Raw genomic sequence first — 12,975 nt, 5'->3', positions numbered from 1 at the left:
GAGAGAGAGAGAGAGAGAGAGAGAGAGAGAGACAGAAAGAGAGCACAATAATCAGGATTCTGATATATGACTGTTTTGACCTTAAGGGAACATTTCACTAGTCTCCATTAAACAATATAATGTATTTAAATGAAAAAAAATAGATATATCCTGTTGATTTCTGAGGTTGCACAGTCATGCAGCTGAAGGTCACAGGTTTGTATTAATACGCTCATGGTGGCTGGATGGTGACCTATTATTAGCTGTGTAAGTGTTGCTGACAGGAAGTCAGTGTAATGACACAGCATAATGCTGCGTGAGTGAATGTAGGTGGACTCCTACCTTATCATCATATACCTAATACTGAAAGATCCATCTCTATCTCTCTTTTCTTTTCAACTGTCCATCCATCCATCCATCCATCCATACATACATACATACATCCCTGTCTTCTCATTTCCATCCAAAATGCTACAGAATGCACCAGTACACCTTGTTTTCAACCAGCCCCAAATCAACCTGCATCAAATTCAAGGCCTTTTTGCCCATGTGCAAGATCTTCTCTGGAACAACATCCGCCAACCTCAACACTCTCTTGAGGTTTTATTTTCCCTCCCACAACCTGCAATCAGTCAAACACTGACGCCTTGTTTTCGCAGACTCAGCAAAGGTCTCTTTCCAGAACCTTTTGTCTGTCCCTCAGCGCTGGAATTAAGCTTCCAACCTCAGTCCGGACAGCAGAATCCCTGAAGTCACTGTGTTAAAAAAAAAAAAAAGCGGCTAGAGATCCACCTCTTTCGTGAACACATCACTGGTCCAGACTATGAAAAATAAAAAAATATCTGCTCTTAAACCACGTTTATTATATTCTCACGCTTTCTTTTCTCTGAGGCTTTGGCACACACACAAAGCAGACTATTTAGACTCATAAACAGAAGATCCAAATGAAATCAGCACCAACGAGTGACTCTTCTGTCTGACTGAGGAATAATTCTGAAATGTTTCACCTCTCATCTTGTTATTAAGCTATAATGAGTGAAGCGTGTGGTTAAGCAGATTTGTCATATAGAACCATGACCTAATTTTCTTCCTCTCCACCCCTCCTCCACTTCTTCTCTTCTTTTTCTCTATCTATTTTCCAAAGTTCTTACTTTCTCCACTCTATTAACCCACTGACCACTACATGGGCATGAGCATTGCTCCCACGTCACGGCTCACTATTATAAGTTGATTGTAGTGTTTTATTCCTCTTATACCACAGCAATGCCATTATTTTTTATTTCTTTAAAGATAATTTCTCTTTATTTATTTATATTGGTGGGGGTTAACATCGCTATGTGCGCACTAATCTCAGCGTTATCGAAACTCTCCCCTCCCCCACTCGAATCTCCAGACCACAAACTGCATTTTTTCTACTGAAGTCATTTTTCATCATAACACTGCACCTTTTTTTCTCTCTCATATGTTCAGTCTTCTTAACACCATGTGTTAATTTATTTATTTTCAAATTTAGCAAGCAAATGGAACTTAATTTAAAAAGCCTTTTCTCTATACAACAAAAAGTTTGTGCTCCCCTGACCATTAGTATCATATATCCATGTTGAACGTCTCATTTCATATTTATTCCTTCTTTCGTTCCAGTCAAAATCAGCTCCACTCTTCTCTTCTCTTCTCTTCTCTTCTCTTCTCTTCTCTTCTCTTCTCTTCTCTTCTCTTCTCTTCTCTTCTCTTTTAATTTCTTTTCTTCTCTTCTCTTCTCTTCTCTTCTCTTCTCTTATCTTATCTTTTCATTTCTTTTCTTCTCTTCTCTTCTCTTCTCTTCTCTTTTAATTTCTTTTCTTCTCTTCTCTTCTCTTCTCTTCTTTTCTTTTCTTTTCTCTTCTCTTCTCTTCTCTTCTCTTCTCTTTTAATTTCTTTTCTTCTCTTCTCTTCTTTTCTCTTCTCTTCTCTTCTCTTCTCTTCTCTTCTCTTCTCTTCTCTTCTCTTCTCTTTTAATTTCTTTTCTTCTCTTCTCTTCTCTTCTTTTCTCTTCTCTTCTCTTCTCTTCTCTTCTCTTCTCTTCTCTTCTCTTCTCTTATCTTTTCATTTCTTTTCTTCTCTTCTCTTTTTTCCTCGTCTTCTCTTCTCTTCTCTTCTCTTCTCTTCTCTTCTCTTCTCTTCTCTTCTCTTCTCTTCTCTTTTGTTTTTTCCTTTTCTCTTTTCTTTTCTTTTCTTTTCTTTTCTTTTCTTTTCTTTTCTTTTCTTTTCTTTTCTTCTCTTCTCTTTCCACTAGATGTTGGATTGTGTCTGTGAGGATTAGTACTCATTCAGCTACAAGAGCATTAGTGAGACAAGACTCTGATGTTAGGATGTTGATCAGACTCCAGTTCCAGTTCATCCCAAAGGTGTTCAATCCAAAGGGTTGAGTCAGAATCAGGGCTTTGTGCAGGACACTCCAGATCTTCCACTTTCTCCAACCTTCACCTCCACGCCATGTCTTCATGGAGCACTGAAGCCCTACTGTGTACCTCTTAATACTGGCAGACTCTTGATCCATTGTCACAACATTTGATAAACCACCAGACCTGTGAGAATTGTGTGAACAGATGAAAACAGCATCAGTTTCTCTCTACAGTTTTTGCTATTTGCACTTCTGGTAAATGCTAAATGGCAATTTGCTGCTATGTACCTGTACTTTGCAATGACAGAAAGTTCTATCTATCTATATATCTATCTATCTATCTATCTATCTATCTATCTATCTATCTATCTATCTATCTATCTATCTATCTATCTATCTATCTAGCTAGCTAGCTAGCTAGCTACAATCAACACCTATTCCTATCACAATGCTCAGTGTCCTGTATCGTGTGTATTTATTAAGAAATATTAAGAAGACTTTGGGGTTTTTTTGTTGTTGTTCTTGTCTCACAACTTTGTGTATCTGCATTTTCAGTTCTTCCACTTTCTCCAACCTTCACTTCCACACCATGTCTTTAGGGAGCTGTGTGCTTTGTGGGTTTGAAGGTTTGAGTCTCTGGGAGAAAGTGTAAAGATGCAGCACACAGAGACGTTTTATATAACTGAGTGCTTCAGACTTTGTGGAAACTGAGGAAGGACTGAGGAAGAAACATAAGGATGTGAGGGTCAGGGGGCACATACGTTTTATCATATAGTTTTAATGGCATGTTGTCAGATGTGTTTCCTTGCAGCTTGCATGCCATAATGTGGTGAAATGCACCTTCACCTTTTTATTTTTAGTCTCATGTCGAAAAACGCACGCTTATGTGAAATCTAGGGGATTTTTCAGAATCATTATTTTTCCGCTTACCGGAAATGATTTATTAAGTGATTTGATTTATTAACTATTAAAGCAGATTTTATACGAGCAGCATTTAACAATAATTATATATAATCTCTGTATATTGTGGGTGACATGAGCATTTGGATATTGACATATTTACACTGGTTCATCCTTGATAACATACTATTAAACACTGCTCACTTCTTTCTTGCTGTAGGTGAAAACCACAGCCTGGCTTTCTATGGAAGACAATTTTTTTTTACCTCTTAGACAAACTGGAACTTTTTCATCACGTAGTAACTCAAACCACACCACGCTCTCCCCCTCCTCATGTCGGCTTATATAAACTCTAGACCCAGGTGATACCTGCATTAATATCGTTCTGTTTGCATCAAGACCACTTCCATCATCATCCTCTTCATCACCATCATCAGCAGTCATGTTCTCTCGTTCTCTCCTGCTGGTTCTGCTGGTTCTTGCCTGCCTTCAGTCCATCACGACGGCTGAGAGTAAGAAAAAGTTTACCTTTATAACCTTTAACTCCTTATTTTTTATTAGCAATTTGCGATCGCATACAACATGACTTCAGAGCTTTAATATATATTTGTCATAGATGTCGTGAACCTCCCTTACTCAAAATAAGTTATTTCCTCTTCTCATTTACATTATAGCAGTGATAAACAGTCATCACCTCACTAACCTCTCTTTATTTTTTAAAAAAAGCACAGCTTGTCATGTTACAGAGAACCCACAAACTTCCTGTGAATGAACCGTTGCTATAGAAACAATAATATATTAAAACGATATATACCTGTGATGTAAAAAAGAAACATCTAATATGCTTTATTACTGAAAAATAATCTAAACTGAGCATTTAATGATGAACTAATCATTAAATGCTGAAATGTTTAACTTGCAGGTGAAAATGGACCGACTCAGTGCTGTGTCAGATTTCAGGCAAAGCAAATCCCTGTGAGAGTCATAACTGCGTATCACAAAACAGAGCTTCAGTGTCCAAAACCTGGAGTCATGTAAGCTTTCATTTTCCCCTAGTCAAATCTGTGTCATTTCCATGTATATTACTGCTTTATGATTATATATAACACCCATTTTAAAACAATACACATTTAAAGTCTGGATTTTGGACGTGTCACAGTGTCTGATTTTCTGATTTTCTTGCAGTTTCACACTGATGTAAATCTTCTCTCTCCTCTGCAGCTTTACCCTGAAGAACGGTCATCAGCTGTGTGCAGATCCCGAGGTTCAGTGGGTGAAGAATCTCATGGACAAAATTGATATAAAACAAAATAAAAGTGCTTATTAATTAAGTAACTGATCATATATATATATATATCGATATAGTACTCTATATGTTTGTTTGAATCAGTCTCGCATTGTTTAACTAAAGCTGTGCACATGAATTAACTAAACCTTTATCCATATTAAAGTCCATTAAGGCTATGCTTCACATTTTTAAAGGCAATGTCATTCACCTATAAACAGATGAAAATGTTCATGTGACATTTTCAATAGCAAGATTGAAAAAAAAAAGGTTTTCGCTAATCTGTATCTTTCATTCTTTTACATTGTTGAGTTCCTGTATTGGTGCCATGTTGTGTTTGAGTTGTCGCCATAGCAAAACAGACTGGGACTTTATTTTTGGCAGACGTCTTCAGAGTGACGTACAAAAGTGCTTTGAAGTCTCTATCAATGAATACGTCAGTACTGGTTCACTAGGTCACAGGTTAAGGAAACTCTTTTAGGGAGGAAATGCAGAACACAGACAAAAAAGAAGTGCTAGTTTAAGTGGTTCAGGAAGAGGTAGGCCTTGGACTGTTGTTTGAAGACAGTCATTGACTCAGCTGTTTGGATGTCTAAGGCAAGTTCATTCCACTACCTCAGTGATAGAATAGAGATGAGTCTTGATGCTATACACAAATCGTATGACATTAATAAATAAAGCTATAATCTTTGAGTCGTCATAGACTATTTAACTAAAACAGAGCTTTGTTCCACAGTTACTTATCAGAAGATGTAATCTGTTTTTGGGGAGGGGTGGGGGCTGATGGGAGGGGCAGAGGTAATTTTGAGGCTCAAGTAATTTAGGCTCTGGGTTGGATTGAAGTTCAAGCCCCAGCACCACCTAGCTGCCACTATTGGGCCACTGAGCAAGCCCCCAAGGACCCTAAATTCAAATTTATTCAGGCATTTATTTGTGTTAAAAAATGTGCTAATCCTTATATTTTATATAAATAGCAAATATTGTAATATATACACAGGATGAGTAAAAAGTCTCCATACATCAGAAGATATGAACTGTCAATCACAGTGGAGGATGTTTTATAAATAAAGTTACAGTTACTGTTCATTTCTCTTATGTATGGAGACTTTTGGGACACTTTTTATAATTAATACTCCACTCTACTATTCAGTGGTGTTGTTTATTGTCTTTACTTCACAAAAATACTGTGACAATCTACACCATATCAATGTACAGTTGTCAGTTTTATCCGCAGAAGCCCAGGGTGGCTTCAGGCCTTCATTCCTGCCATATGAAAGGTAAACATGACGGTTGATTTCAGATGTGGATGAACTGATTAAACATGAATCAGATGTTTGCAGGTTGGAATAAAGGTCTGAAGCCACGCTGATGCTTTACGAGCCCAATAAGACCTTTAAAATTCATGGATTCAGCAGGAAATAACCTTGTGTTAAACAGGCACCGCCTGCTGGTCAAAGCTGTTAATGCAGAAGGCCACATCAGGAAATGAAGAGAGTCTGGCGTCAGGAAAAAGATGTGAGAATTAGCTCAGATCACTAAAATATACAAATGTCTCACTGTTTAATGCAAAAACTAATATAAAATGTGTTACTGAGACTTTAAAGCTCCATGAGCTTGTACATTTATTACTATTATTGTGTGTGTGTGCGTGTGTGTGTATGAGTGTGGACTCTGTTTAACTTTATATTTGAAAGGGTTACACTTTTTCTATCCTTCAAGGTGCTAGGATTTAAAAAGTAAAAAGCTATTTATACTTCTGAATGGAAGAGAGAGATCATTTGTATTATTTGTATTATTTCTATTGCCGCTAATATGTACAAGAACATTGAATAAAAGAGACAAATGTGAATAGAAGAGACAAATTAAAGCAGCACAGTCTGTACAGATACAGTCAGATTTAGGTATTTTTCTCATGTCATTGTTTTGATAAACTCACTCTGTTGTATTTTGCAGTATTGCACAGGAAGGGTGTGGTAAAGCGGCTTTGTTGTATAAAACCATGACCTAATTTACTTCCTCTCCACCTCTCCAACCACTCCTCTCTATCTCTGTAGATTGTGATGGGAAAAAAGTTAAATAAATTAAAGTTATTTGCATGTCAGTACTTCACATGTTTATGATGGCTTTTTGATAACTGACATTAGCATCTGTCCTTCCTAACCAATCACTGATCGTCTTTCATCCCACCAACCAATCACTGATTACCTTTGGTCCCTTCAACCAAACACTGATCACCTTTGGTCCCTTCAACCAATCATCACCAATCATCAACATTCCCTTTAAACAATCACTGATCATCACTGTTCCAACCAACCAATCACTGATCACCTTTGGTCCCTTCAACCAATCATCACCGATCATCAACATTTCCTTTAAACAATCACTGATCATCACTGTTCCAACCAACCAATCACTAAACACCTTTGGTCCCACCAACCAATCAATAATCACCTTTGCTCCCTTCAACCAATCACTGATCATCACTGTTCCCTTTAACCAACCACTAATCACATTTGTTCCCACCAACCAATAACTGATCACCTTTGGTCCCTTTAACTAATCACTGATCATAACCATTCCCGCCAACCAATCTCTCTTCACCACCATTTATAGCATCATTTTTCTTTGTGTTAAACCCTCCTCCTGTTGGCGTTTATCACTATCTCACTAGAACAACATGCTTTACCTGTTTTCTTAATAGAAATGATAATATTTTGTAAACATATAAATAATTTATGGTCTCAATTCCAAAGCTGTCTTCTTCCTGTAAGAGATAAGTTATAATATGTTGTATCCTCTTATAAAACTATTCTTCTCCATTCTATTTTTTTTATTTTATTCCATTTAGAAGATCTTCCTTTTTCATATAACACATTTCGATATGAAAGCCTAATGACGGTCTACTGAATATGCAAATTGGCCCATGACATCATCTGAGTGACTCTTTCAGCATGTGTTATCTACTGTCATCTGAAAATAGTTTACAAGAGTGACGTCACCTCAGGCTTTCTCATTAGAGATTTCTGTAAAGCTGCTTCGTGGCGGTGTGGATGTCTAAAAGTGCAAAGTAAATAAGAAAGTTAAAAATGAAGAACTTGTTGAATCAGAAAACTTTTTTTTTTTTGTTCTTCTTCTTTCTCACCAAATCACTCTGAGCTCCTGCTGACCACAAACAGCACATGCAGCACTGAGGGTGGTTTTGTTTCTCATCACGGCCTGCCATCTTTCCATAGATATTCAGACTGGTACTTTTCATACTCTTTATAAATTTCATACTCTTTCCATCTGGTCTTAACAGAATTGTTCATTTGATTTTATTCTTTTTAGCTAACTTTTATCTTCCTTAATAATAGTTAATTAATTAATTGATTGATTGATTAAAATAATGAACTTTGTCCTTATGTTTACTGTGTGATTATGTTGTAGTGTTGATAGTAGACTTAAGTGTGCTGTTGACTCGAATTAAGCTGAAATTATTCTTAATCATTGCGTGTGCGTTTGGCTATGAGGTGTGATGAACGGTTCAATTCTGTATAAATATTGCTATATAACTGTTGGTACAGTGTACAAGAGCGATACAAGCCGAAAAGAGAAAAAAACACAACACAAATAAATGCTTACGGTGTCATCTTTCTGCTGTTATTGTGCTCGCGAGACTCACTAAGTACTATATTGCAATATTACAAGGGAAGTGTGTGGTACAGATGCTTTATCATAGAAAACCATGACCTAATTTTCTTCCTGTCCACCCCTCCCCCTCCCCAGTTCCTCTCTTTGTGTATACTTTCTAAAAGGAAAAAAAACATGATGCATAAAAGCATACCGATGTCAAATAAATAAATCAACCCTGAATCTGGGAAATACAGGGACGAATCTGTTGGATGACCCTAGCAGAAAAAAAGCTGTTTTCTGGGCAGAAATTAGTGATTATCTTTCACTTGATATACTGATCTTCACCTCACACCCTCAGGTGCTGTTAAACTGAATGAGAGAGCGGGTTCACTCGACGTATTACCAGCATGTAAAGCAACAACTAATCATTGTCCCCCATTGTTTCCTCTGACTAATCACTGATCACAAGTGACCAACCACTGATCACCACCGTTCCCAGCAACCAACCATTGATCTGTCTGATCAAAGGTCAAAGATCACTGTTCTTCATTCTGACCAATCACTGATCACAACTGTTCCCCCAGACTAACCACTGATCACGACTGTTCCCACTGACTAATCACTGATCATTATTGCCCTTTCATCAATCATTAATCATATCTGTTTCCATCAACCAAATATTGATCATCAACAACCACAGATCAGTACTACCCCATCTGACCAATCACTGATCACTATTCCTCCCAACAACCAATCACTAATTTATCTGACCTATAAAAGAAAAGAAAAGATCACCATCTTTACTTCTGACCAATCACAGATCACCACTGTTCCCTTTCACCAATCACAGATTGCCATTGTTTCCTTCGACCAATCACAGATCACCATTGTTCCCTCTGACCAATCACAGATCACCACAGTTCCGTCTGATCAATCAGTAAACTCTATTGTTTGTTCCACCTTGTTTAAGCTCCGCATTCCTGGATATATTTAATGTCATAGAAAGTTATTCTATCTGTAGAATGTAGTGTGGTAACTGCTGTGGAATAAAAGCTGTTTCTATTTGTCCTTGTTTTTAATGATCTGTACCATCTACCTGATGGCAGAAGTTCAAACAGATGGTGCCCAGGGTGTGAGCTGTGCAGTTCTTCTAGAGTGAGTAGAGGGCAGCCCACAAACTTTTGGGCCGTGTTAATGACCCTCTGCAGTGCTTTCCTCTGAGCCACTGTGAAGCTGGTGCACACATATACAGTATGTTAATAAGCTCTCTATGTAGCACCGATAAAATGACACCAGCAGTATCTGGGTAATGTTGTTGTAGTGCAGTCTTTGCTGGGCATTATTCAGCAGCTCAGAGGTGTTCAAGCTCCAGGTCAAGTCCTCCTCAATGCATACTCCCAAAAAGAAGTCGGCCACCCGCTCCACACAGTCCGAACTGATGATTAGTGGGATGATATCTGTTTTCTTCTTCCTGTAATCTGTAAGCAGTTCCTTGGTCTTTGAGGTGTTGCGGAGCAGGTTATTCTCCCTGCACCAGACTGTCGGCCGCTCCACCTCGTCCCCCCCAAAGATGAGTTCCGCCACTGTGATGTCATCTGCAAACTTGACAATGATGTTGCTGTGGTGGGCGGGGTTCAGTTGTGTGTGAAGAGAGTGTAGTGCAGGGAGCTCAGCACACAACCCTGTGTGGGAAGAGATAAGTATGTTCTGTATAGTCTGATAAAACTATTCTACTCTATTTTATTCTTTTTTTATTATATCCACTGTAATCTATCCTTGGTATAACACATTTGGAAATGAAAGCTTAATGACAATCTACTGAATATGCAAACTAGCCTATGACAACATTTGACGACTGCTAGTGACCTTTTTAGCATGTATTATTCGCATACACCTGAAAATAGTTTAGAACAGTTATGTCACCTCATTTCAGCTCATTAGAGATGTGAATCTGCGTCTGGATTTCTGTAAAGCTGCTTCATGACGGTGTGGATTTCTAAAAGTTTAATTCAAATAAAATGGAGTTAAAATGAAGGAAACCTCTAGTGACCATCTTAACACTCGTGGGATCAGAAATCTGTTTTCTTGCTTGTCCTTTATGGTCGATGTGTCGAATACAGACTCTGTTTCTAACAGCAAGCTGATAGTTATTTTTTTCTCACTAACTCACTCTAAGCTCCTGCTGACCACAAACAGCACATGCAGCCCTGAGGGTGGTTTTGTTTCTCATCACAACCTGCCATCTTTTTCCAGATGTTCAGACCTGTACTTTTTATATGCTTTTCTTTAAAGACACTCATCGCTTTTTTATCTGGTCTTTAAAGAATTGCTGATTTGAAATCGATTAAATGGTCAGATTTATTTATTTATTCTGGTTTACCTCCGTGAACTATTCAAAAATCTAAGAAATATAATTCTAGCCAGTTCTAAGAAGTGTTAATCATTAATGTGTGTGATTGCATTGATAGTTTTGTTGATGCTATTTTTACAAATAAAACTGTAATTATTCTCAAGCACTGTGTGTGAGTTTGGTTATTAAGTGTGAAACACTGCTCAGTTCAGTATCAGTATCAGTTAAGGTGAAAACCACAGACAGGTTTCCTGTAGAAGAGGTGCGTTTTTCCCCCTCTCTTAATCATTTTGCATTGCCAATAAACTGCCCTGCTGCACTTAAACCACATTCACCCACGCCCCTAATCAGCTAATAAAGCCACTGTTGAGCTGATATTTGCAATACGATTCTTTTCACATTGTGATCATCATCTTCATCCAGATCATCACCATCAGCAGTCATGATCTCCTGTTTTCTCCTGCTGGTTCTCACCTGTCTTCAGTCTTTCACAATGGCCAACAGTAAGATAAAGTCCATCTTTTGATTATTATTATTATTTTTTTTTATCTATTGTTATTTGCCTAAATATGTTATTTGTCTATATTTTCGGAATTGCACAATTGCTTTGTAAATAAGTGGGATTGTTGTGAAATCTGATTCATAAAATAACCAGTTTTGTTCTTCCATGTCACAATAGGATACAAGCAAGAATGTCATAAGGATTAAATTTATTCTTGTAATTTTTCTGACTTAATAATCTTTATATCCATTACCTGCAACCCATTATTTTCTTTTTGCTTTCATTAATTTCTGTATTATTCATTAATATTTACATATTGAAAAAAAAATCTTTAATTTAATTTAATTTAATTTAATTTAAAATGAAATGTTAATTTAACATTTATCATAAGTATACTATTTGTAACATCAAGTCCTGCAATGCCCCCACAACCCACTGGAGGGAACCCATACCCAAATATTAAGCGGCTTCGGGTCAAGGCCACTTCCAGGTTTATCGGACATTTAAACAGTGTGCATGCCATTGTTTGGTGCAAAGTATTGTCAGTATTTTACTATGTACCATGCCATGTTTGCTGTTCTCTCGTGTTTGTTTCATTGTGTATGACCTGTGGCTTGTTTACCATTTTGCTTGACTCTATATTTTGAGTTTTGGATCTGATTGCCTGCTTGTTTTTGAATGTGTACCTGTTTTTGACCATGACTATTAAGGATTATGTTTCTGATTCTTCGGCCAGTGTTTATTAAAGCTCTGTGAATAGACCCTCTCTGTCTGGGGCACCATTGCACTCTTATACTACCATCAATTATTATTTACATTAATTTATACCTTTAGAAATTTCCATATAGTGTACATTACTGGATTGTAAGGACCACAAATTAAGGGAAAGGTTATTAATGGTTATAGCTTACTAATATGTAGGTATATCACGTGCATCTCAGCATCCACAGTAAAGAACAAAATGTAGGTTAAAGGTATGATGGGACAAGATGAGACAAGACTGGACAAGACAAGATAAGACAGGAAAAGATGGGCAATAAGACAGGGCAAGACAAGATAAGACAGGGCAATAGAATATAAGACAGGGCAAGAAAAGTTAAGACAGGACAAAATAAGACAGGGCAAGACAGGATAAGATAAGATAAGATAAGATAAGATAAGATAAGATAAGATAAGATAAGATAAGATAAGATAAGATAAGATAAGATAAGATAAGATAAGATAAGATAAGATAAGATAAGATAAGGCAAGGGAAGATAAAACAAGGCAGGACAAGACAAGATAAGACAAGACAAAACAAGGCAAGATAAGATCAGTCCATAATAGTAAATACATGAATCATTGTTTTCACACAGATGCGAGAGGACCAGAAGAATGCTGTTTCACATTTGCCAAGTATCCAATCCCTGTAGCAGTCATTAAAGATTACCGAGAAACAAGATATGACTGTACATATCCTGGAGTCATGTACGTTTTCTGTTGTTTTTTACAATTACTGTTGTTTTAAATTCTGACTTAGCTTACTGGCCTTAACTACAGCTCTTCTGGATATTCTGATATTTCCTGTAATCTGCACAACAATGCTAACCCAAATGTTCTCTTCTCCTGCAGTTTTTCCTTCTTTAATGGTCGCAGGGTGTGTGCCAACCCCAGCTTGGCCTGGGTGAAACGAACCATGAAAAAAATCGAACGGCGTTTGTATGAAAACTCAACTCGACCAGCGACTACTTTGTAATTTATTTTCTACGAAACACCTTTTACCAATAGCTTGTTGCTTCGCCCAATAGGTATAAAGATCATCTTTAATCATCAACTTAATCGATGCATAATTGATTTTGGTGTTATATTATTGCTTTGAAATGCCGGCTGTGGGCTTGAATTCATTTTCTATTTTGCGACTTCAGTTGTATTACTGGTTATCGCAACGCTTCTGATAAATAAATTCACATTTTTGAAGAAAACATTGT

At 37.2% G+C, this 12,975-nt stretch overlaps 1 protein-coding gene across 1 annotated transcript; it reads left to right on the top strand.

Moving 5' to 3' along the window:
• Positions 1 to 3,656: 3,656 nt before the first annotated feature.
• Positions 3,657 to 12,975, top strand: LOC131356311 (C-C motif chemokine 23-like). The gene is made up of 7 exons (XM_058395212.1): positions 3,657 to 3,771; positions 4,182 to 4,293; positions 4,481 to 4,575; positions 5,982 to 6,045; positions 10,930 to 11,009; positions 12,364 to 12,475; positions 12,620 to 12,975. Exons 1-7 carry the CDS (start codon positions 3,702 to 3,704, stop codon positions 12,741 to 12,743), a joined length of 657 nt encoding a protein of 218 aa, XP_058251195.1. The 5' UTR covers positions 3,657 to 3,701; the 3' UTR covers positions 12,744 to 12,975.

Source organism: Hemibagrus wyckioides, linkage group LG07 (genome assembly GCF_019097595.1).
Source record: "Hemibagrus wyckioides isolate EC202008001 linkage group LG07, SWU_Hwy_1.0, whole genome shotgun sequence".
Classification (NCBI taxonomy): Eukaryota; Metazoa; Chordata; class Actinopteri; order Siluriformes; family Bagridae; genus Hemibagrus; species Hemibagrus wyckioides.
Note: the sequence above shows the minus strand (reverse complement) of the source record. Positions and strands in the feature narration are given on the sequence as shown.

Coding starts and splice junctions, on each gene's coding strand:
- LOC131356311 (XM_058395212.1), top strand. CDS start 3,702: ATGTTCTCTCGTTCTCTCCTGCTGGTTCTGCTGGTTCTTGCCTGCCTT. Junction 4,294..4,480: donor TGTCCAAAACCTGGAGTCAT/GTAAGCTTTCAT, acceptor TCTCCTCTGCAG/CTTTACCCTGAAGAACGGTC. Junction 12,476..12,619: donor TGTACATATCCTGGAGTCAT/GTACGTTTTCTG, acceptor CTTCTCCTGCAG/TTTTTCCTTCTTTAATGGTC.